At 49.4% G+C, this 25,406-nt stretch overlaps 1 protein-coding gene and 1 long non-coding RNA gene across 3 annotated transcripts in view; one reads left to right on the top strand and one right to left on the bottom strand.

Moving 5' to 3' along the window:
• Ca12 (carbonic anhydrase 12) overlaps positions 1–23,552 on the bottom strand; it is a 55,256-nt gene extending 31,704 nt beyond the window's left edge. For both annotated transcript variants that reach the window (XM_059268161.1, XM_059268162.1), the window contains exons 1-2: positions 23,329–23,552; positions 19,828–19,848 (exon numbers count right to left, since the gene is read on the bottom strand). In XM_059268161.1, the coding sequence (XP_059124144.1) occupies positions 19,828–19,848; positions 23,329–23,413 (106 nt within the window). In that variant the 5' untranslated portion in view covers positions 23,414–23,552. The remainder of the gene's footprint in view (positions 1–19,827; positions 19,849–23,328) is intronic.
• Positions 8,633–11,875, top strand: LOC131915148 (uncharacterized). The gene is made up of 3 exons (XR_009380274.1): positions 8,633–8,957; positions 9,831–9,914; positions 11,445–11,875. It is a non-coding gene; the product is annotated as an uncharacterized LOC131915148 (long non-coding RNA).
• Positions 23,553–25,406: the final 1,854 nt, after the last annotated feature.

Genomic DNA, 25,406 nt, shown 5'->3' with positions numbered 1-25,406 from the left:
CCTGCCCTTCCACACCCACCCACCCACCCCTACCCATCCCCACCCCTACCCCCCAACACCCCCACCTATAATCCTCTCCAATATTCTCCAATATTCTCCGGGGTAAGGGACAAAAGAGCTCCATAATTATTCACACTCTGACGTCAAGGCTTTGGTCAAGTTCTTTCTGGAAGAAAAGCTTTTTATAGTGAGGAGGGTGGGGTTTCCAAGATGCCAAAGGTAAATTACCTATTTGCTTTTGCTCCTCCATCTCAGCCACCCCCTTGGCAGGCCCTCAGGACCTGCTGTCCTAGAGTCGTTTGTCACAGAGAAGCCACACCGCCTCCCTGGACTGCTATGTTCTGTGCTCACCTTTCCTCTGGATTCCGGTGGGCTGAGCCTCTTTGCAGCTCCCCAGAATAAATCTACCTGCTCACACCCTAAGGCAGATCAAAATACTTGCCCTCCTCTGTGCTCTGCAGGGCCCTTTACACTCTTCACCCTGCAGCAGCTACATTTACAAAAGAAGGCTTGGTCTTTCTACCCCAATAGTCCAGTGATAATTAAAGTGCTCCCAGAGAAACAGCACCACCACCACCACCACCACCACCACCACCACCACCACCACCTCCCTAGAGCTCCTTCAAGATAAATACTCTAACCGGGAGTGTAGCTCAGTTGGCAGAGTGCTTGCCTAGCATGAAAAAAAGTCCCAGATTCCATCGCCAACACCAAATGAAGTATATAGGAGCTTATGAGGAATTTTACCTCTCAGGAGGTAGAGACAAGAGGATCTGAAGCTCGGGGTCACCTTTGGCTAAAAATCAAGGAAACAAGGAAAAGCAAGCAAACAATGAAGGCACTCAGGCCCCATCCTAGACCTACTGAACCAGACTCTGAGGGTGGACCCAGCTGAATGTCACCTCCCCAAGTGATCCCGGTGTTTGCCAAGGACACAAAGCACTAGATGGCAGCTTGCTTTATGCATGCCTGTGTGATTCCTGCTAAAGAGCCTGGACATTCTGAAGTGGTCAACAAATAGTTCTTGAAGAAAGAAACTACAGTAACTGCAAACCAGAGCAGCACGTGGCTAACCACCACGCTCGCCTACCCTGACGATGAAAACAAGCAGCTGCCTGTGCAAGCTCAAGGCACGATGATCTCGCTGGTCTTCTTTGAGTCATGGACAAGGCAACTGTGCTAGGTGTGAAACTGCTGAGTCCACAGCAGACTGTAGCCACCAGCCTGGCCAGACAGCAGCATTATTCATAAAGCCAGATAGTGGAAATAACCCCTATCTACCGACAGAAGAACGAATAAGCAAAACCGTGGCGTAGACATCCAGTGGAATATTACCCAACCATAAAGGGCCCATCTTATTCCAAGAACCTAACCCACAGGATGCCCGAGGGCTTGGGTAGGCCTCTATATTTTCACAACAGCCATCACTAAGCCAAACACACAACAGAGGCTCCTAGACTTTTATTCAAAGGTTGAAGAAAGTGCTGTCTGGTTCACATGGTCTAGGCTCCGAAGAAAGTGCTCTCTGGTTCACATGGTCTAGGCTCCGAAGAAAGTGCTCTCTGGTTCACATGGTCTAGGCTCCGAAGAAAGTGCTCTCTGGTTCACACGGTCTAGGCTCTGAAGAGTGGCTGCCACACTTTTAAATGGCTTGTCACAACACACAGACTGTGAAGGCTTTCTGAAACCCAGTATTTCTGATAACCGTAGTTTGGAGATGAAGCCTTGAACTCTGCATATCCAATACATCCCCCTAAAGAGCTGCTGATGCTGGGCTGGGCCCCACATGTTCGAACCACTGGCCTCAGGCAGTATTTCCCAACCTTTGCCACACACAGGAATTTCTGTGAGCTTCTAATCTTGCCTGGCCCTGGCTGTGAGGTTTTGCTTAACTGGTCTTGAGCTACCCCAGTGATCTTGATGTTCAGCTAAAGTTGAGAAGAGCTGGTGAAGGCCCTCGTCTGATCAAAGGCCTTGTGGTTGGGCTAGGGCTATGTTTTACTCTCCTGTGAAGGCAAGGTTGCCGCCGTTCTGTTTTATAACAACAGCCAAAAAAATTTGAGACAAGGTCTTATATAGCCCAGGCTAGCCTCAAACTCGCATGCAGTTTAGAATGACCTTGAACTTCTGGATTTAGAGTCCATAGTACTCACTGTCACATCATAGAATCCATTAACTTTGAACTTCTAATGATCCTGCCTCTACCTCCTGAGTCCTGGATTATAGACATATAGAACCACATTAGGTTTTATGTGGTGCTGGAACCAAACCCAGGGCTTCATGCATGCTAGGCAAGCACTCTACCAACTGATCTACAACCCTAGTCCCCCTTTTAAAACCTTTTTTTAAAAATTATATTTGCCGGGCGGTGGTGGCGCACGCCTTTAATCCCAGCACTCGGGAGGCAGAGCCAGGAGGATCTCTGTGAGTTCGAGGCCAGCCTGGGCTACCAAGTGAGTCCCAGGAAAGGCACAAAGCTACACAGAGAAACCCTGTCTCGAAAAACCAAAAAAAAAAAAAAAAAAAAAAAAAGTAAAAATTATATTTATTTATTTGTGTGTGTGTGTGTGTGTGTGTGTGTGTGTGTGTGTGTGTTTGTGTGTGGCGGGGTCTGAATATAACTTGGAAGGATCAGTTCTTGCCTACCACCACATTGCTCCCAGGAATTGAACTTGGGTGGTCAGGCTTGGTGGCAAGCACCTTTATCTTCTGATCTATCTCATCAGCCACCCCCCTCAGTCCCATTTTGTAACTAGTCTTTTTTGTGTGGAATAATAGACAAAGAATAAAATATTCACAGTGTGTGTGTGAAACCATCAACTCTGTTTAGTTCTAGAACATTTTCATCACCCCCAAAGGACTCCCCAAACCTAGTCAATGGTTACTACCCATTCTCCCTCCTTCCAGCCCCTGGCAACCACTAATCCACTTTCTCTATGGAGTTGCCTGTTCTGCATATTTTATATAAATACAGTCATGTGGTGTATGATCTCAGAGTGGCTTCTTCCATATTTTCAAGGCTTGTCTTTCTAGCATGAAGTCACTCTTCATTCCTTGTTACAGCTGAGTACTATGCCATTCTGTGTATGTCCTACAATGTGCTTATCCGTTCATAGGGTTGATCTTATTATAATTGAAGTATTTGATTCTAGTCAAACTGATTTTGCCCTTTCATGTAGAGCAGTTGTTGGCTTAGGTAAAACATCGGTAGTTTATCCCTCTCAGGTTTCAGAAAACAAGCTGTGAACAAACCTGGAAAGCAGTAGGAAAAGGCTAGGGGTCAAGAGGGCCATTATTCATAACAAGCTCCTGGGTGGAAAGAGAAGACTCTAAATATCATGGGCTACAAGAGGCTAGACCAGTGTTCCTGGTACAGAAAGGAGACCCGTGGGAGAGTAAACACTGGGGTGGAGGCGGCCTCCTTGGCAGCCTGCTTCCCTGGCACAGAGAGATCTGCAAACGTCACAGGTGCTTCTCTCCAGGGGTGCAGCTGCTTGCTGCTGACAGGCACTCTGATTTCCCTCCCTCCCTCTCCACATCCACCTCCTCAGGGCTCATCTGTTAGACAGGAGAGGCTGGGGGATGGGACGAAGGCTTGATTGGCATTTGCACAGGAGGTCAAGGAAAACTGGAATATCTAAATCGGATGTCACTCTGGACTGGTGACTAGCTGTGGATTTTCCATGTCTGTCCACTGGGTGAGATCCTCCCCGCTCTTCCTGGTCTGGCTTCTCTCCGCTTTGAGTATCTTACAAGAGCCGTCTGCCTGCTCACTTCTGCGTCTTCTCCTCGGATTCAGACCCTGGCTGCTCACTCTGCTCAGCTCCATGTCCACAGCCCACTGGGTCCGAATGCTCGGTCTTTTCCCTCATTTCTCCTCAGACTTCACCCTTGCCGTGCTCTGTCTTGCCCCGGCGCTTTTCTTTTCCCTCCCTTTCTTCCTTGTCAAGCTATAACACGAGGCCTCACTGCGTGGGCCAGCCTGGCGTCAAACTCCTCAGCCTCCTGCCTCTGCCTCCCAAGGGCTGAGATTACAGATGTGCATGATTCTAAGCAGCCCTGCAGCCCCAGCGGTTTCTAAAACTTCTCCTCACTGTTTCCAGGACATGGCTTTGTCTGAGTTGTCCCCTTAAATCTCTCGCTCTTCTGAATCTCTGTTGTGTTGTACATCTAGCCTTTAATGGCCACGCCATCTCTCCAGCCCAAGGCTGCCTGTCTCTCAATGTGGGCTGTTTGGTGGCTTTTTCCTTGGCTTTTCTTCTTATACATGCCTCTGGGATAATCTCTTCCCTTCTTACACCACATGATTCCCAGGGATCAAAATCAGGTTGTCAGGCTTGGTGGCAAGCACCTCATCACCGAGCCATCTTGCTGTAGTATCTGTTTTCATGTCTGCTTCCGCTTAACCATCAATCCACTTTGGGTGAGGCTGTGGCCCTGATCCCCCCCTATATACCACCCAATGATCAGCCCACAGAGAAAACTGGTAACAATGGGGGGGGGGGATAATGGATCATTGAACAACCAAGTATCCAGAAACTCCCTCAGCAGTGGAGTTGGATATAAAAACGAAGGAGAAGCTGACGGGCTGGCACAGAGTGGGATTCATAAGCATGTTCACATCCTGCGGCAGCCTTCCTAGCATTGTGGGAGCAAGCATTTTGGAAACCCTCCTGGGCTAGGGAGATGACTCGGTCAGGAAAGTGCTTGCCATGCAAGCCTGAGACCTGAGTTCGAATCCCTAAGGCCGATGTCAACGTCAGGCTCAGTGACAGCCCCAGGGCTGAGGTGGGACAGGCAGGCAGCTCCATGGAACTCCTTGGCCAGCCGGTCTAGCTAAATCTGTGAGCTCCAGGTTCAGTAAGAGATTATCTCAGAAAAAAAGAAAGAAAGTTATGGAGGAAAACACCCATTGTTGACCTCTGACTTACACACACACATATACATATGTGTGTAGGTCCATCCACACACTCACATGCACATATACCACAACACAGAGAGAGAGACAGAGACAGAGACGGAGAGAAACCTTCTCTTAGTCAAGTGAAGCTGTAGCTCATGTTATATTGCTTGCCTAGTATACACGAGACCTTGGGTCCAATCCCCTGCCTAAGAGAAGAGGAGAGGGAAGGGGAGAGGCAGTGAGGGGACAGGAGAAGCCTCTTAGTAACACAGGGGTCAGTAGCTACCCAAAGTCCTCAGGTCATATGCAGCATCAGCTGCAGAGTCGAGCAGAGCCCTCCCTCCCCCCCACCCACACGCATTCTATTGAATGAAGCAGCAGGATGGTCAGATATATGCACAGTGGTTCTGGGCCCTTGCACAGAACCCTGCTTTTCTAAACACAAACGTATTCTGTGCTGGACCCCGTTCTTCTTACCTCACCTGCAATGTTATTTTAGACTAAGCCTAGTGATTTTCAGTTGGCGCAATTTGCCCCTCGGGGAACATTTGGCAATGTGTAGAGACATTGTTGGCTACCACAAGTAGGGGCATGCTGTCAGCATCTGCTGGACAGAGGCCAAGCATGCTGGGAAATACCCTACAAGGCACAGGACCATTCCATGACAGAAATATCCCACCGCAAAGCTCAGTCATGCAGAAGCTCAGAAGCCCTGGACTAGAGGAGTGTTCTTGTCCCACCAGGACATGGGGAAGGAGGTACCAGATGACATCCACAGAGAACATTTTCTTGAAGGAAGTGGATGTTCTCACTGTCAGTCATTATGGGCAGAAGAGTGGAGTGGGGGCCTGGCCTCGGGAATGACAGGACCTAGCCTGGGGGCTACAGCCCATGGAGGCAAAGCTGATGCCTATAACAGGATGGCACTGTCCCCTGCCATCTGAAAAGGCAGGACATGGTAGTTACCCTCAGGGAACACTGACAACACGTGACTACTCTGGATTCCCCTCCACACCTTTTCTTTGAGAGAGAGCGAGAGAAATTGAGAGAGATTGAGATCATGTATGCGCACGCCAAGGTTTGAGTGAGAATATCAGAAGACAGGTGGCAGAAGTCAGTTTTCTATTCCACCATGTGTCCTGGGAACTGAGTCAGGCTAGCAGTCGGTAGTGCCTTTCCCGGCTGAGCCACCCTGCCAGCACCGAATTTTCAATATTCCTTGTCTCTCTTTTTCCTGGTAGTGAGGATGAAACTCAGGACCTTGTACTTGCTAGACAAGCATTTGACCTCAGAACTGTGTCCCTAGCTCACTCTCTGTCTTCTGAGACAGACTCTCCTGTAATCCAGGCTAGCTTCAGACTTCATGTGCAACCAAAGATGACCTTGAATTCCTGATTCTCCTTATTTTACCTCCCACGTACTGGGATTAGACATGTTCCACCACATGCCATTATGCAGTGCTGGGGCTGGACCCCAGGGCTTTGTGTATGTTAGGCAAGAAATGTATTAACTGAGCTACAACCTCAGCCCCTAAATTCCCCTGTAAGACTATCACTGCCTTGTGTCATTCTAGACCAGCAGTTTTCAACTTGGAGGTCAAATGACCCTTTCATAGGGGTTGCACAGCAGATAGCCTGCATATCAGATAGTTACATTACAATTCACAACAAGAGCAAAATTACAGTTACAAAGTTGCCATGAAAATAATTTTATGGTTGGGGCTCACCACAACATGAGGAACTGTATTAAAGAGTCACAGCATTAGGAAGATTGAGATCCACTGCTCTAGAACCACAAATAAATTTTCTTAAACTCCAAGACCTAGTGGGTTTAGAGTTCTTTACAAAGTCATGATTCACTGAGCACTGACTATGCCCTGGGCAACTTCTTGATAAGTCATTGACAAACTTTTCCTACAAAAAGCAAGATCAGGGTTTCCAGCTTTGCAAGTTACACGTCTCTGTCACAATCCAGTTCTGCTGTCGTGGCATAAAAGCAGCCTCGGAGAATATGCAGGCAGAAGACCAAGACCACACTCTTGTGCAACTTAATTCAAAAGAACAGTGGAGGGCTGGGCCACAGTTCTTGGTTATTTCCATTTGTACAGCTACCCAATAACGTAGATATCTTGCTCTCATTTAGTAGATAAGTTAACTGAGCTCAGAAAGATAGATAACATGGCGTGCTGGCTAGTTTTATGTCAACTTGACACAAGCTAAAGTCATCTGAGAGGTAGGAACCTCAATTAAGAAAATGCCTCCATAAGATCCAGCTGTAAGGCATTTTCTTAGTTAATGATTGACGGGAGAGGGTCCAGCCCATTGTGGGTACAGCCATCACTGGGCTGGTGGTCCTGGGTTCTATAAGAAGACTGAGCAATCCATGAGGAGCAAGCCAGTAAGCATCACTCCTCCAGGGTAAGCATCCAGTAAGCATCAGCTCCTGCTACCAGGTTCCTGCCCTTCCTGTCCTGACTGGAAGTGTAAGCAGAATAAACCCTTTCCTCCTCAACTTGCTTTTTGGTTATGGTGTTTCGTCACTGTATTAGAAACCCTAAGACATATGGCTACTCATATAGCCAGTGACTAGAAAGGCTGAGCTGGGAACTGTGGAAGTCCTTGTTCTCCACCATAGCAACCTCTCCACACAGTCTGGGCAGTGATCAGAGGTGGCCAGGAGATAAAGCCTGTGGGATAGGTGAAAACTGGATGAGAGAATGGAGGTTGTGACATTCCAAAACGTCCCCTTAAGCAGTCCCGGGGGAGCCCAGAAATGAGAAGCGTGGGGTTGTTTCTAAGACATCAGCGTGGGCTGGGCTGCAGCTGGGTTGGTAGGGTGCTTGTCTAGCTCACAGGAAGCTCTGGTTCAGTCCCCAGCACTCCAGAAAGCCAGGTGTGGTGGGACACAGCTGTTATCAGAGGACTTGGGAAGTCAAGACAGGAGGGTCAGGAGTTCAAGGTCATCCTTAACTACCTGGCATGTTAAAGGCCACCTGGACTATTACTTGAGGCCCTGTCTCAAACAGACAGACAGACAGACAAAAAGACAGCTTCCTGCCCTTCTCCAGAGTGGAGTTTGAGCGAAGGTGAAGTTGGAATAGCCTCTGAATGCTGAGCCAATGCTAAGCCAATGCTTAGTTGTTTTCATAAATGAGGAAGTCCTTTCTGATAGATGACATACAGTAACTATGGTGTGTGTGTGTGTGTGTGTGTGTGTGTGTGTGTGTGTAACTAACTACTCCCTCCGCTTACCCCTTATGGAAAAAAAATGGTGTTTTGACAGTTCTTATACTTGATAACGTTCGTTCATAGGCTACTTCTAACCGTCTTTCCCAGCGGTGTGAAGCACAGTGGGAACTCAAAGGCTCTGAAAGCATCTACCGAGGCTGCCGCTCACAGCTGTCCCTGCTGTGAGACCTTGGATGCCTTTCTTTGATCCTCAGAGCTTCACTGACAGAACAGCTGTCTCACAGGGCAGCCATAAGGAATCGGTGTTACTTTAGGACAGTCTAAACAAGGTAAGATATATTCCTGGTGCTCGGGTCTTTCAGAAGAATCTCAGGTCTTCCGCTCCCAGATTTAGGGACAGGTTTCCAACCTTTCACAGTAGGCTCTCCCTTTTACTTCACCCCAAACACCCCTAGGGCTCCCTGCACGTCTTGTTTCATGTCTAGTGCTCAGCAGCATTGTATTTCCTTCCATACTACGTCTCCTTTGAAAGCCTACCGTCCTAGATCAAATGTCATGTTCTCAGTGCCTTTTCTGAATCATAGAGCTGCATCCACAGATGGATGTTTCCTGTGTACCTCCCCTGAGCCAGTCACAAGATCTGGATCCTGAGCAGCCCCCAGGGGAAGGGAGGAGAGCTCCTTCAGCACGTGGTCACACGCCCTCTGAGTAACTCTCCTCCTGGGCACACCTGGCTCCTTACTGACCCATTACCACTCAAAGGCCCTGGAACACTGTCCTGTACTCAGCACGATCCAGATCAAAAGCTGCTGCTGGGGGAAAAGGTCTTCATCGATGGTCACCTGTGCTTCCTGAGGCAGTTAAGTGTAAGGACTGTGCTCAAACCCTGTGGTTCTCAAGTCTTCTAGACCTCCATTTAGAGACGGGGACCTTCCCTGACTCCTCCTTGCTGATGGACCCATCACACCAACAGGTCTGTCAAAAGTGGAGACTCTCAGGGAATTGCCTGCAGAGCTTTGGCTTTAAGATGGAGCCAGGCGGAATAAGTGAAGCCCCAGACACACAACTCGGTAACAAACTGAGGCTCCCTCTGCATAGACTGTGGGAGACGGAGGTGTCAGGAGAGGGCCGTAGCTGAGAGCAGAGATCATGTATGGACGTGGGTGGGCATGCCGAGTCTGTCTTCTCACACCCTGCAGGACCTCACCTCCAGCCCTGTAGAGGCCAGCAGACCCTCCCTCACTCAGGCCTCCACTCTGCTCTCCACCCAGCCACTGTACTCCTACCGACCGTGGCAGTCCTAAGGCCTCAGAAAAGGGTAGGTTTTTTTGTTTCGGGTTTTTTCTTTTGTTTTGTTTTTGTTTTTCTGAGACAGGGTTTCTCTGTGTAACAACAGTCCCAGCTGTCCTGGAACTCGCTTTGTAGATCAGAAAAGGGCACTGATTCGGGGTTGCTCCTAGAGAAAGCTGCATTTCCTCCCCAGACATTAACAGTGGTGACTTAGATGCCGTTGATTTCTCCTCCGAGCAGCCACACCAGCTTGATCCACATTTCCCACGAGCATGCCACAGTGAGCTGAATCAAATGTTTGTTTATATCAACAGGTATTAGTCTATTGTGTTTTCCTTAACCACCAAGCTTTTCATCCCTTTGAGGGGAAGAAAGGCGAATTAACTTAGCGTGATGTGTCCCTGACAGGTCTTCACTGTCTACTTTTTTTTTTTTTTCAATCCCCGCAGTTCCCCTACGGCATGATGTGTCATGTAAGAGTACAATCCCTGGAATAAAGTACGCATTGTCAAATGCCTGGGGACGTGACTCAGGTGAGAGTCAGGAGACCTGGGGGTGCCGTGCAAGGCCCTTTTCTCTGCTTAGCCCCCTCTGTTCTCTTGGGCTTGTTCGTATACGGGGGTGCAGTTTGGAGGGGGGCAGCCGCATTCGCTCTTCCCCACCCTCCCAGGCAATAGTGACCGTCAGGGCCTAGCTGAATGCTCAGTGAAGCCGAGCTGAGGGGGGCAGTCGCTCACAGGCAGGCCGCACCGTTAGCTGTCCATATGTACAGCTGAATCATCCCAGCAGGTCCATGTCCTCGTTACCATTCTCTTGATCCGGACCCTGCTCCCCGACCCTCGTTCCTCTGGTCTCCCCAGTACTTTCCACCTACTCCATTTCCCATCCCACAGCCAAGACGGTCCTTCTCAAAGCTTACCCCTCACACGATTCCTCTACCTAGAACATTCTAGTAGCAGCTTCCTTCTGCCTTCCTAGCTGGCTGAGGGATCCTCAGCCTCACTCCAAGTTCCTTCTCTCTTCACTGAAGTCCTGCATCACGTCCACACTACACCAGCCTCCTAGCTGACCATTGTCCAGGTTGTCCCTTTGTCCTCAGTGACCTTTCCCTGGCTCTTACACGACCTTCAGGACTTGGCTCATGCAACCTCAAGGCACTTCCCCCTAATCCAGTGTTTCTCAGCCTGTGAGTTGTGAACCTTTAGGGGGTCAAACTACCCTTTCACAGGGGTCACCTGTCAGATAGCCTGACTATCAGACATTTACATTACGATCATAACAGTAGCAAAGTCACAATGATGAGGCAGCAATGCAATAATTCTACAGTCAAGGGTCACCACACCGTGAGTAATAAAAATGGCCGCAGCATCAGGAAGGCTGAGGACCGCTATTCCAATCCTTTCCTGAAGACTCGAGGTGGGAGCCTTCTGCTCTGTGGCTGAAGAACCTGTAACTTGCTGACTCTCCAAATAGCCAGTCCCGTAACGGAGCTCAGCCTTAACGCCGGTCTGTTTCCTCCCCACAGTGTCCGGCCCGCTATTCACTCAGTAAATATTTGTGGTATGAAGTAAACTGATTGGATTCTCTCAGGTGTTTTGAAACCTACAGTCTTTGATTAATAAATTGTAGCCAGCTCGTTAATGCATTCACTTTTAAAAATCAGACATGAATTGGCTAGGGACATAGCTCAGTCGCTCCGGTGCTTGCCCAGCATGCACCAAGTCCTAGGTTCAATCCCCAGCACTGCATAAAACCAGGCGTGGTGGCACACACCTGTAATCCCAGTGCTTGGGAGGTGGGAGCAGAAAGATCAGAAATTCAAGGTTATTTACAGTGACAGAGTGAGGCTGAGGTCAGCCTGAGGTACATCAGTCTCTACCTCAAAAATAAGTAAATAAAAACAGACATTTACTCAAGTTGGAACTACAGCTTGCCTCTGGCCTTCCTGGTAACCAAAGCCAAGGAGGGAACGGTGGCTTGCAGGACTGCCTCAGACCTGCTACAAAACATCTTTGTCACCGACCCTGCGTGTCACCTCTTCTCGATCTCCATTTCTCACGCAGTTTCCAAAGAGCACCCAGGCTTCATCGGCTGATGTCACCCTTGGGTACAACAAGCAAAGCCCACTCTCATCATGACCGAGGCACCTCTGCCGGCCGTGTGTCATGGAAAGGGGGACAGCAGGCCTGTCTGGTATGGAATCTGCACATGTCCCTACAAGAACTGCACGGGTCTTCTCTCTTCGACCCAGAGGTCCCGCAGCTGACTGAGTCACACATAAAGGATTACAAAGTATTGTAAAAAGTAAGGCGAACTAAACAGAACCATCTGACTTAGAGTTATACTAGTCCTGAGTCAACCTTTATAGACACAAGGAGGTGGCAGCTGAGATTTGTTCCTTCCTGGTTGGCATAAACCAAATGACAGGCAGGGACTCAGAAAGCTTGCTCTGTAAAGCGATACTTCTGTAAACCAAAAGGACACATAAATTACACTGCTGAAAGAATTGTACTCACCCAGCACTACCTGAGTGTGTGAGCTGTGAACCGGTGGAAGCTTGCTTGGTAAAGCTATATTCAAAATCCACTGAGTCCCTGTCCTTAGGGCACTGTGAGCCGAGTGTGTACAGGCCATCACCCTTCCCATTCTTTGCCCTTCTTCGTTTTCACTACTTACTGAAATCAATCATTTCTGCCTCTTTCTCCATATTCCTAGCACCTAGAACTCTGTTTCTCGGTGAAGACTTGTGAAACAGCTACCACATTTTCATGGTTCGAGATGCCACTGATGACAAGATCCATCCCCAAATCTACAGAGTGAGTTCCAGGACAGGCTCCAAAGCTACACAGAAAAACCCTGTCTTGAAAAAAAAAATCCATCCCCAAAAGCTCAATGGGTTGTGCATGTCTCCAATCCCAGAACTCAGCAGGCAGAGGCAGAAGAATCGTAATAAGATTCAGATAACCTGGGATACCTAGTGAGGCTCTTGTCTTAAAAAGAGCTATCTTGGTTTCAGAAATGCTAAAATGTAGGGAAGGTAGATACTCAGGAACCAATAAAATAGGGTCTTTGACCATGGCAGGTGCACTTACTATATTCTCATCCCATGGTGCTGCCCTGGACAAGTCTGGCTGGGACACCAGGGCTCCTTCACAGCAGGGCTGCCTGGCAGGGGAAGGTTAGAAAATGATCAGGAAAGAGGGCCTGCTCCCTCGAAGACTGTGGGTTTCTCTAAAGCATGCTAAAGCACCATTTTCTTCCTTGCTATTGTGGTTTGGATTTGATGTGTCCCCCAAAGATGCATGTATTGAAGATCTGGTCCCCAACTGGTGATGCTATGGAGAGGTGATTAGCTCGCCGGAACAACAACTTCATCAACAGAGTAACCCGTCCAAGTGCTCATAGCTTAATTGGCTCTCAGAAGGTGGGACTGATTGGAGGAAGAACGCTACTAGGAGAGGGTCTGTGGAAGATATATGTGATGTTCCTGCCTCTCTGCTCCCTGGCTGCAGTGAGGTGAGCAGCCCTGCCCCAGCACACTCTCTACCATGATACCATGATGTCCTGCCTCACTCAGGCCCAAAGCAATGAAGACAGCTAGTGAAAGCTGTGAAACCATGAGGGAAAAAACCTTTTCTCTGTTAAGCTGTTTGCCTTGCCAGGTGTGGTAATATATGCCCTTAATCTCAATTCTTGGGAGGCAGAAGCAAGGGGATCCCTGTGGGTCCAAGGCCAGCCTGGTCTACACATCAAGTTCATTGCCAACTAGAGCTACACAGTGAAATCCTTTCTTTTTTTTTAAAAAAAAGTGTTTTTCTTAGGCATTTTGTCAGTGACACATTCATAGGAACCACACCTATTAGTGCCTGCCTGGAACTGAGACACACATACCCCCCCGACACACACACACACACACACACCAGCTTTGATTCAGCCCTTTTGCCAAGTTACAGCTCTCTTTTAGTCAAGTGCATAGGAAACCATGCATGCACTCCTCTCAGATCCTGCATGGATCTAGGCATATGCAGAGCCCCATCAGCCCTAGGTCAAGGTCATTTTCACTCTTAGGCTCGGGCACCCGGGATGGGCCTACCTCCTGGGAAATTGGTGCTTGGCTGAAGTGACCTTTGGATGTGCAACTAGATACGTGGTGTCTAAGTGCCAAGAAAGCATCAGGAGGTTAATCCCACCTTCACCCTGATCCGAAGGACAAAGCCAGAAAGAGCATTGTGGGCTGGGAGGCTCTTGTGTAGCTTTGTCTGATTCTTCCCTTCTCAAAAAAAAAATCCTTTGTTTAATCAAATATAAAAGGGTATCTACTGGCTATAAAAAAAAAACATAGTTCAGAGAGAGACCACATGGATACATTGGTGCTCTGGTGTTATCAGGTATTAGAATAGACAAGGACGTGGCTTTTAGCTTTGAGTCAGCCTCTTTCCATGGATTGTCTTACTCGATCCTCACCACAGCCCAGTGAAGCCCAGGGTACTTCTCATGTGAGTACACACCAGACCTATACAAAGGGTTTGCTAAAATGACAGCTGAGCCTACCCCAGCAGAGGTCCTGAGTAGTGGGGTAGGCCTGGGGCAGGGCCAGGAACCTGCATCTCTAACAGTCACGTTGATGCTGATGGTGTTGGCCCACGGACCATGCTTTGAGACACTGAACTAGCTGCTATCACGCCCAGTTTTCCAGCTAAGGAACTAAGGTACCGAGCACTCAAGCTGCTTTCCTAACACCAGCCAGCCAGAAAGTGGCCTAGTGGATATGTCCAAGATCTGCCAGCTTCTGGAATCTCACTTCCACATCCCAGTTTTCTGCCAAACTACCCACCCAGCCATCACCCGCAACTGTAGGGATGAAGATTGCCGTCTCTGTCCTCTCTAAGGCCTTCTGTAGTCGTTAAGACACAGGAATTTGGGAAGCTGCAGACCAAGGGCCTCCAGGACACATTCAAACCCCAATTCTGCAACCCAGAAAAGATGAGGCCCATTGCAAGTGGGCAGACCACACCACATCCCAACAGACCCTGCATGCCACTGCTTTAATTAGCAGTAACTGGGACTGGAGCCCAGATTTAATAAATGAGAGTGGGTCAGATTGCTGGTCTCAAGGAAATCCTCCGACACAGGGACAAGGTTCAGTTCTCTAATAGGAAAAACATGTCTGGCCTTTTCCAGCTCTCCAAAGAGTACTTAGGGCCTCTTATTCATGCTCTGGATGGCAGCTGTGGGACACTGGAGAAAGACATGCACCCCCTTAATTAAATCCGCCTTGTAATTGCATGTGCCCCCAGCTGCCGTTTTCGGCCCTTCCTCTGGCTTGGACAGGCCTGCTCTTATTACTGCAGTTTGGGGGTGGGACCACATGGGTCTGCATCCCTGCTTTAGGGTAGAAAGGAAAGCTTCATTTCCAGGCTCCTTTCCTGTGTTCCATTTCTGGGTCTTAAAGGCTGAGAAGGGCTTAAAGAGAGCGTGCAGGGCCCCAGGGCACATGTGTTGGCAGCGGCTTTGTGTTCCAGCAGAGGCAGGCAGAGGGCAGGTGGAGGCAGGGCCCGAAGGACGTGAAGGACGTGAAGGATGTGAACACGATGTCTGCTGCAATGGAGGATCCCAGCCTGATTTCCAAAGGGAATTCTCTATGTGTGTTCATGTTCATGTGTGTGCAAGATGAGCATGCACACATGTGAACACATGGATGTAGAAGCTAGAATCAATCTCTATGGTCCATCTTTAGACTCTGTTAAGCTTGTGTTTTTGAGACAAGGTGTCTCGATGGGACCTAGGGTTAAGCGGGTGGGCTAGGCTAGCTGGCCAGTAAGCCCCAGGGATCTGCCTATCTCTCTCTCCCCAGCACTTGGATTACAAGACTGTCACCACTCCCAGCTCTTATGTGGTTACTAGGGATGGACCTCAGGTCTTCTTGTTTATATGGTAAGCATTTGACTAAGTGGGCCATCTCCCCTGCCCTTCAAAGGAAACTCTTTAGGATGGAGAATCCATTGTGTGTGGGAGGAATGGAGGCATGGAGAAAGGACAGCAGTGTTGGGAATGCATGGCAGTGCCTGGGACACACCAAATCTTCCCCAAGCCAAAGACTACCCAAGCTATCACTAAACTGAGCAGGAAGACCTGTGTTCTACTGCAGCCCACCGTTGCCCCCCAACACAATCGAGCTCCCATTGATCCCAAATCCCACATATCAAGATGGAGAGGCTAGCCTTACAGATGCCCTGTGGGGTGATGACTGGGAGAGACATGAGCTTTCCAGGGGAGACCTTGGTGTCCACGTTCCCCAACATTATGATGTCTTTAAGGGTCGTCTTTAGCTGAACCTCTTTCCAAGCTAGCTCAAATCTGTAAACAACCAAACCAATGCCTGACACCAGCGGATGTCGACACCATGACCGTTCTCTGCTCTTGGTTCATTATTTCCAACAATGACATTTTTTTTGGTTGCTCCATTGCTTCAGATTCCCTGGGTGTGTGTGTGTGTGTGTGTGTGTGTGTGTGTGTGTGTGTGTGTGTGTGTGTATGCATGTGTGTGTGCATGCACATACATGTGCCATGGTGCATATAGAGAGACTAGAAGAGAACTTGCAGTAGTTGGTTCTCTCATTCCACCATGTGGGTCCCACCTGAGCAAACTCAGATTCTCAGGCTTGGCTGTAGACACCTTTGCCCACTGAGCCATCTCTCTGGCCCACAATGGGATTTTTGTTGTTTTCTTGATATAAGACTTTCAAAACCTGCCTATCTGGGAAAAATGATTCTACCAGCTAGCTGGAAATTTTCACTTCTTGCATTGAACCTGATGTACATTCAAGCAAGTGCATGTATCATAAACCAACAGCTTGGTGAATTTTCATAAACTGAACACAGTACCCATGTCAAGGAACTAAATATACCCAGCTACCCCTGATGTCGCTTCCCAGGCACCTCTTCCTCACCACTCCCAAGACACCCCCTCTTCTGACTTTCAGCCACAGATCTGCTTTACTGGGCTGGAGTTTGTCCTCTGCTCACATGACACCTTAACTTGCAAGTCAGTCACTCAGCAGTTGAGCAGGTCAAGTACCCAGCTCTACAGGGCTGACGGGCACTGGCTTAAAGTCGGGGTGGGTAGGGGGGGCGGGCTCTATCCTTTCCTCTCTCATGATTGAGTCTTGGAATTCTAAAGCCAGCCCAGGAACAGATGGGTAGGACTTGGCCCATCTTGGCAGGAAGATGGTCCTGTGTCTGGAGATCCACCGTGAAGTCAACCATGAGGCTCAGTGCCAAGGACAGGAGTAGAGTTCTTTTCCCACATAGAAGTTCCACCATGTGCGGCCATCAGCCCGAAGCCTGGAGCAAGGTGATTCAGTGTAGCCGTGTGTTGGGTTCTAGACCCTAGGAAGCCAAGCACATGGTTGGGCTTGTCCTGTTCACTTCAACCCTTACTGCTGAGAAACCGCCTCCTTCCGGCACTGATGCTGGGTCTGCTCTCCACCTGTGTGCTTCTGGGCACCGGTGCCAGCTGCCCGCTGCCAGCCTGGACCTGTTGCCTCCTGAGCTATCCTCCTTCTGCCCTCCTGCACTCGTCACCTCTGAGGGATGACTGTGCACACTAATGGAAACCAGGTTTGGGCTGGGTTTGTAGCCCAGTTGGTAAAGTACATGCGCAAAGCCCCACGTTTAATCCCCGGTGCCCTGGAAATTGGGCATGGTAGCACAGGCCTACAATCCCACCTCTCAGGGGATAGAGGCAGGAGGATCAGAATTCAAAGTCGTCCTTGGCTATATAATGAGTTTGGGGGGCCATCCTGGGCTAACAAGAGACCCAGTCTCTAGACAACAAAAACAAAAGCGAAAGCTAGGTTTGCCAATGTTCTTGCCATGTACCATCAGATTTTGCCCTTCGTCCTCATCACGGAGCCATTCTAATTGCGCAGTGTGGGAGGCAGAGGGCTATCCCGGGTTAGTGATCAAGAAGAACAGCACTGGCCGGGCAGTGGTGGCGCACGCCTTTAATCCCAGCACTCGGGAGGCAGAGCCAGGCGGATCTCTGTGAGTTCGAGGCCAGCCTGGACTACCAAGTGAGTCCCAGGAAAGGCGCAAAGCTACACAGAGAAACCCTGTCTCGAAAAACCAAAAAAAAAAAAAGAAGAAGAACAGCACTGGGCCAGGCTACTTCCTGGAACAATGCTGTTGGCCGCTACAAGTGATATGACTGCTCCCACCTCGTTCTGCCTGAAGGCTGAGGGGCTGTGACAGAGCTGCAGGGAGCCTTGTAGAGACTTGATTTGTGTTTCCACTATGTGTGAGACGCCAGCAGAATTGGTGGAACAAGTTAGCACTGACTCTTGGACTAGAAGGATCTTGGGAAGCGTCTGCATAGAGTCCTTCAGTGACATGCATGAGGCCTGGAGTGTGGCTCAGTGGGCAGTGCTCATCTAGATTCTAGAGGCCTTGAGTTAGCGCCTCAGCATACCATAAACAAACAAACAAACAAATCTATCCTTGGGGAATGTTTTTAAAAACTCGGGTTTCTCAGGTCCCTTCTTTCCAGAGACTCAGAAACTTGCATTTTCAGAATGAACTCTAGAAGATTCTGATGTAGTTGATGCCAAGATGTAGTCCAAGGAACACTGGTCTAGATAATTCCACCCCCAGGGTTGCAGATGGGGCAAGGGAAGCCCAGAGGGCCCAAATGGCTTACTGAGAATCACAGATCCCAAGTACCAAGTGCCAAGAATCCATTGTGCTACACACAAACACACACACACACACACACACACACACACACACACACACACACACACACAGCCTGTATGAGGGGCCCTGCAGCCCAACTCTGTCTATTCTTTCTTTGCTGAATTCTCTTTTTTTTTTTTTTTTTTGGTCTCTTCTCACCCCGCCCTTTTATAAGGTAGGTGTGAAGACAGGGAACAGAACAGAGTTTCCACAAAGGCCCAACACTTTCCTGTCTCCCTTCCATCTGCCCAAATGCCTTCTTCCTAAACCCAGATCTGCTGCCTGCCCTGCCCCACTGCATGCAGAACAAGTTGGAATTTCCTGGCCTCCTCTCCTCGACCCATCCTTTCTGACCTCCAAACCCATGACTCTCTATAAACCCTTGTCTATGCACTTCCTTCAAATTCCAGCTTGCTCAGCCTCCCCTCTGTCCATGGGATGCTCTTGGCACCTGGGCCAACAGGACTTCTCCACCTTCCCCAGTCCTCTCATTCTCTTAAGGCCTAGATAGAAGTCTGGTTCCTTCAGGCAGTCTCTTAACTTCCCAGCCCTGGCTCTCTCCTCTGACAATCAGGGCACTGGACCATTCATTTACAATCTGCTGTTACTATTTATTATGTTCTGCTTTGAATTATGAACTTTTGTAATTCCCAGCTACAGAGCTCAGCATACCCTTCTAATTACCCACCCACCTAGTAACGTTCCTTGCACATAATAAGTACATAAAGGACGTTAGTAATAGTGGAGCTATGCAGTGCTGGGTGCAGGGAGGAGCAGAGTGCCTGGAGGCCTGGCCTGGGAGAACGTGCCTTTTGATTCAGTGACTTACCCATGTTTCCTGGGCTACCAGAACATTCCAGGCTGATCTTTGCACATGAAGGTCGGACTTCCCTACAGTAGGATTCTACTCTCATGATCAGTTTCCCCGACTGTCCCCACCACAGCCATTGCATTTCCTGGCTTTAACGTTAGCAGAACGTCTCTGCTTTCCTCACCCACCAGGGCCAGGGAGGTCACTTCTATGCTGTATCTTGTGCAGTGTCCGTGACTCTGTCCTTATCAAAATATCACCAACTTTTCCTGCACTCGCCAGAGGGCCAACCAAGTGCCTGCCTTCCTGTTCCCGCTCCAGCCGGCAGCGGTGGCATTGCTGGTTCACTGCAACATTGTAGCTCCCCCAACCATCTTGCAGGTGGGCCAGGCTGTCTAACATGTTCCTGACCCAGCCCCACAGACACCCTGGACCATATTTAATGTGAATCAAGCCTCCTTCTTCTCTAAGGACAGACCATCATCTCTGCATCCATGGCTTGCTTACAACAAGGCCACAAGAAGTTAATTTCAGGTCTACTGACAGCTTAAGTTCTAGGGCCCGAGCCAAACTTTCAGAAAGGATCTCTTTCTTCTTTGTTTGTTGTAGGAAAGATGTGAGGAGGAAGGGTTCTCTCCGGCCAGGGCCCCTGCAGCTGGAGGTCTGGGAGAAATCCTTACTGGAATTTGAAAGTCTTAATACCGAGTCTTACAGTTCAGGGGCCTAGAGCAGGCTTTCTGCTCTAGGGGAGAATGCACTCTGTAACTCTCATGAAGAACCATTCTCTAATGATGCCCAGCTTTCCCCAACCACCCCACGCCCCAAATAACCGCTACCAAGTTTCTAGGTTTCTTATTAAATACAGTCCTCTCCTAATAAATACATTTAAAATCTCTACTCACCAACATAGGTCCACTTGGATCCTGTAAAGAACAGAGAAACAAATAAGTACAACACAACCGAGTTTTCAAATGGGGGAGACTGAAAAAGACATCAGTGCCCCCAAATACCAACTTCTCACTCGGAGCCAGAACCCGTGACTCCTTGGAGCTGTGCCCCACGCAGAGCTCAGGATGGGGAGTTTGTGGAGGTGTCTGTGGACTCAGTAGGTGGCATCTGGAATAGATGCCACTCCCAGACATCTTAGGAAAGCCAAACATTATTAACTGGGCAGGGGATTCCTTGTGACTTGAAACTCCAAAGCAATCCCAGTATTCATCCAGTGGAAGGGCTCTCTCCCCGCCTCCCTTCCCTCTTCTAGTAGACACCTTGTGGGGGGGGGGTGATGGTGGGCTCCTCACAATGGGCCAGACACCCACGCATTCTATCCACTCCCCTACTAGAAACACTGTTTAGCGTCTTGCTTTTGTCCGCTTGACAACTGGAGAACTCATCACATCAGTACCCGGAGAGCAGAAAACTCCCGAAAATGGAAGCTGTGTTTCCCCCAAGGGAGCTGCCATCCTCAGCTGAGTTACAATGCCAGCAGTAGAGGATCGTGGAGGAGAGATTCTGTCAGGAATAGAACCCGAGCAACCCACCTGCTCCCACTCCGCACCTTTCACACCTCACACAGGTCCTTCATCCTACCATCCAATGATTTTAAACACTTGTTACAGGACTCTGCCTGTAACATCTGTCATCCAGCCTGCCCACTCTCACCTTCTTCTGGAAGAAGACTGGAACCCCAAGCTGAGTGAGATGTGTCTCCCTGTACACTGGGGGACAATCCAGCTAGGGACAGTACAACTTGTGAGTGCCTCTCTCTCCTGGATCTCTGAGTGTCTGTGGTTGAGAGGGACAGCTGGAAGACTAAGAACTGGCCTCCCCTGTCTCCATAAAACATAATGTCAAGGCTCTGGCCGCTCACCGTGAGCAGGAATTTCCTACTCAAGCCAATGGTGGTTTCTAAAGGCTGAAAGAGAACTTCGCTATTTTATTTCTTTCTTTTTAATGTTGATTTCATCTCCTTTTCCCCATTATTATGATTACTGCTTTGTTTAATGTCTTTGCCTCCATGTTAATTTTGTTTTTAATTTTCCAAGTTAATTGGTAATTTTGATCAAATGAGACATCTGTACATAGTTTAGAGCCAGATGGCTCCACAAGGCTTTTTAACAACTATCAGCCCCCCCTCCACCCCCCGCAAGTCACTTGCCATTTACTTGCTTCCTAGGACAACCATTTTTGGTTCTTTTAAATAATACTTTAAGTATTTTCTCCATACCTTAGAAAACATGTTTATATTGTCCCCATTTGGGTTTGGTAGACTCAAGCACTATTTATTGACATCCTACCTTGGAAGAGAAGGATTTAGTTTTCACAGGTGAAGTGACCTGTCTTAGACCATGTGCCTACTAAGAGTCTCAGCACATCTTCATTCATGTACCATGTTCTCAGGAATTTCAGGAGCTCCCTAAGGGGGTCAAGCTCCTCCTAGAATAGAACCATTACCTTTCCCAAATAGGCTGGATTTGGGCAGCTCAGCAGTGCCTGTTGGAACCTGCAAACCCAGCTGGCACTGGGCAGGGAGATGCCCTGAGGAAAGAGGATTTAGCAAAGGCCAGGCCAGGGGTTCAGGGTCCTGCCCTGCCTGCTTTCTGCCTTGGGTGCTAGCAGCTTCCAAGAGCTAATGACTCTGCATCCAAGCAGCATGAGCCTGCCCAGCTCTCCACCTTCAGTTCAGGCAGAGCTCGCTGAAATGGCCCTCGGCCGTAGTAACAAAGAGCTCCATGCTGTCTCCAGAAGACCTTCAGCTTCACCGTATGCTCCTCCCACCCCTGGGCCAAGGGCTTTTCTTGGGCATTTATTAGTGCCAACTGTGACAAATTCCAAACCCCCAAGTATCGGGCAGAGCACACTTTGACCCCTTGCTCAGCTAACCCTCCAGCCCCAACCTGGGACTAACTGGCCTTCTGTCCACCTCAGTGAGTTTTGTTTGACTTTATCCCCTGAGGCAGACAAGAAACCGGCCGATGAATAGCAGTATAACAGCTTAGAACCTAGAGGCAGAGAAGACCTGTCAGTGTCAGGCGGAAGTGGGGTGTTACTACAAGCTCCCCCTAAGGCAGTTTGGAGGATGAGGAGGGAAGGAGGGGCCAACAAGGATGGGGAGTAGCTGTCAGAGAGAGGGAGCCCCAAACTTGGGAGAAAAAGATCAATAGAACAAGCCCTTCTCTCCTCTGCGTTAAGGTGTCCAGTACTAAAAAGAGTTCTGGTGAACTTCAGTCTCCACAGAGTTCTTGAGAGTTAGCAGTTAGCCAGTTAGCAGCTTTCGAAACTGATCCCCATTTTGGGGGGACTTCTCCCACTTCCTGCTTCTTCCTGACTGCGAGGGGCAGGTGACAGTAGGCAGACCCTGCCAGCCAGGAGATGAAGATTCAGTGGAGGGATAGCTTGTTGCTCACAAGTCCAGCGTTCCCCACAGGCACAGTGACCTCCTCCCAGGAGGAAGGAGCGCAGAGCTCTGAGACCACGGAGCAGGACTGATGCTCTCTCCCTGCTGCCTAGCCGGAGGGGTCGGTTTTTCAGCCATTATGGTCACTCTTGGTCCTTTCTATAAGTGTTGCAACCCAGGAACTGTAGAGCCACAAGTATCTCCACGATGTGGAGATTGTCACAAGCAGGACCTACTCACCGTCCTGTCCCTAAGAAAAGCAGCTAAGAAAAAGGCAGGCTAAAGCCTACTTTCCCGGTCTTGTTCCAGGGGAGTTAATTAACCAGGCTTTGGACGAGAGCCCACAGCTCACGGTCCTCTTTCCCACCTCATCCCGACACCCCCTATTCAGCACCCCTGCCCTTTGGAGTTCAGCCCCTTATTACAATTACAAATAGGGGGTGCACGTGCACACACTTGTAGGGTCAGGGTAGTAGAGTCCTCTAGTGGAAAGACAATGATTAAGGATGGGCTACCTTATCTCTTTGACGTGTAGGTGAAGCTTACTGACTAACTGCCTCTGAGGGTTCTGAAGACCAGCCTGACTCCCCTTTTAGCGGATCGCACCCCTCAGGAAGCCAGTCATTTCTCAGCGCTCTGCAGGTGGTTCCGGAATTCCGGCTAGCAAGTTAACAAGCCCCATCTCCAAAGCTAGTGGCGCTCAGAAAAAAAAAAAAAAAAAAAAAAAAAAAAGGCAAACCAGTCACGCCAACCGTGCACAAAGCACCATTTAAAAAGGCAACGTGTCTCCAACCTCAGTAGATCGTGGATCCTAAAGGAAAAGCGGACATCCTTCCTTGAAAATGTGCTTGATACACAGCTCCTTCCTGCTCTCTCAGTAGTGATTTTATTCTAGCTTGCAAGAGCCTGCCAAGAAATCCTTCTGCTCAGGCACGGACGAGTGTGCAGGACTTAAAAAAAAAAAAAAAAAAAAAAAAAAAAAAAAAAAGACAAGCAGAAACTTTACCGTTGACCGGTGCAGAGCTGGAAGGCTGCTCCTTTAGGATCACCAACAGGAGGACTACGGCCGCGCGCAGGCTGCGGTGGGGCATCTTTGACCGGGCGAGTAGAGGCTGCCGCTCGCTTTAGGGCTGCGAGGCGCTTGGAGCCGCCTGGGGAGCAACAGCCTAGCCTGGGCACAGCCTAGGATCACGGCGCGCTCCTCCGCAGTGTAGGCTCCTGGCTGCCTCCGGGCTGCCTTTTAAACTGCCACTCTCAATCCCAAACATGATGTCATCGTGCAAGGGGGCGGGGGCAAAAACGCCCAGCCTACCCGAGGGCTGGAGCCCCAGGTCCGAGGTGAGTTGCGGTCCTGACTTAGGTGGCCTTCCGTGGCCCGTGCTGCCCGGCGTTCCTCTGGGCCACCTGGGGAGCTAGTCCTCCCAGAGAGCAGTGGGAAGTCAGGGATCCATGCATCACTTCACTGGATGTGGCCGTGGTCTGTCACGGACCTTACTTGAAAGCCCTCGCATAGGATGCTGTTTGAGCCAAGGCCTCCTTCAGGGACTGAATGCTTCTGCTTGGTCTGGTTAGCTAAGTAGCTGTGAATTGCACAGCCCATCCAGATTAAGCTCCTTTCAATGAAACCACAAAGAGACTGCAAGTAGGAAAATGGTGTAATGGGATTCACAGAAACGAGCAGCTTTACTCAGCGATTAGAATTTCCCCTAGGAAGAGGCTTGCTCTTCTGCAAATTCACAGTATCTGCCCAGTCTCAGTGGAAGCTGGGGGAGAAGGTGCCCTCTCTGGAGTAGTAGTGAAAGAAAAGGTCTGGCATCACTACTGAGTGTCTAAAAGCATCAGAGACTGGGCTGGGTGTTGTGTGTCTCAGTCTGGATCAGTGGCCAAGCTGTTTCCAGTGCAGGTTTGCCACCTGTTGCTACTTCCGCCCACTTTTCTCCTATCTCTGCCTGCTTTGCAACATGCACACTTATGCCAGGTGAAAGCATGCGGTTTCGAACTCCTTCGTGTTTAGCCCATGTCCTGCTGAGTCTTACAGAGCTGAGGCCCTATGGTTCCCCCATACTTAACGCCTCCATCTTCTGTGTGTTATTCCCACCCCTGCGATTGTTTCTGCTTCCTGCTTCTTGCTTCCCTGGGTCTTCCATGTGTCTCTGCACCACTCCAGGTGTGAGTCCTGGTTACCTTTCGAGTAACCCTGCCCCCTCCCGCCTACACACATGGCTCAGTATATAACCCCCGAGTTGGTAACCTGGCCCATCATGCCCGCTTCTCGGGGCCAAGCCAGCCCTCTCCAGTCTCTGTCTGTTGATACTCGGCCTGTATAGACTGAAGCTGGCCTTGGTGACCAATGAAGCCACTTGTTCACCTAGAACTTGGAGAGGCTGGGCAGCTGGGAAACACCAGGAAGCAGGAGCTACCTGCATTTCAAGGGGTGTTACTGTTCTGTCCTTAACAGCTCAGCTATTGTGTGGGTAATAAAGGGCTTGAAATCTCTTCAAGGAAGTTGTTACAATGACAATTTTGTCACAAGCATTTCCAGACCACAATAAGCTTAAGGGTGACCTTTTCTCCGCAATAAACAGCCTTGAGGGAGCTCTGGAGCGGTCTAGGCAGTGTCTTTAGAAGCTGAAACGGACTAAAGAACACGAGCCAGGGAGACCCCTGCAGGTCAGAGGTACAGATTCTGGGCCTAGGGAAACCATGGCTAGTTCCAGGCAAACCAGACCACGCCCACGCACCTGCCTGTGCCACTCCCACGCCAGGTGTTTTTCAGTATGTCTAAAAATGTTCAGTTCAACTTCTCCTGAAGTGTTCGCTCTAACAGAATCCCCAAAGATGGTGACGTAAAAGGAGAGAAAGGTGGATGTAATAAAACACTAAGACCAGCTCATAAACTAGGTTTCACAGAGAGAAAGTTCGTAGTGCATATTGCTTGTCTCTATCAGAAAGCTGGCTAACTAGTAAAGAAGCTTGGTGTGGTGGGTTATCCCTGAAGTCTCGGCATGTGGGAAGCTGGGGTAGGAGTATCTCTGAACTACGTGGTGCAACCTTGTGTTAAGGAAAAGGGGGCAGGATAACGTG

The sequence above is a fragment of the Peromyscus eremicus genome, chromosome 7 (assembly GCF_949786415.1).
Source record: "Peromyscus eremicus chromosome 7, PerEre_H2_v1, whole genome shotgun sequence".
NCBI classification, from domain to species: domain Eukaryota; kingdom Metazoa; phylum Chordata; class Mammalia; order Rodentia; family Cricetidae; genus Peromyscus; species Peromyscus eremicus.
This window is presented reverse-complemented; position numbering and strand designations above follow the sequence as displayed.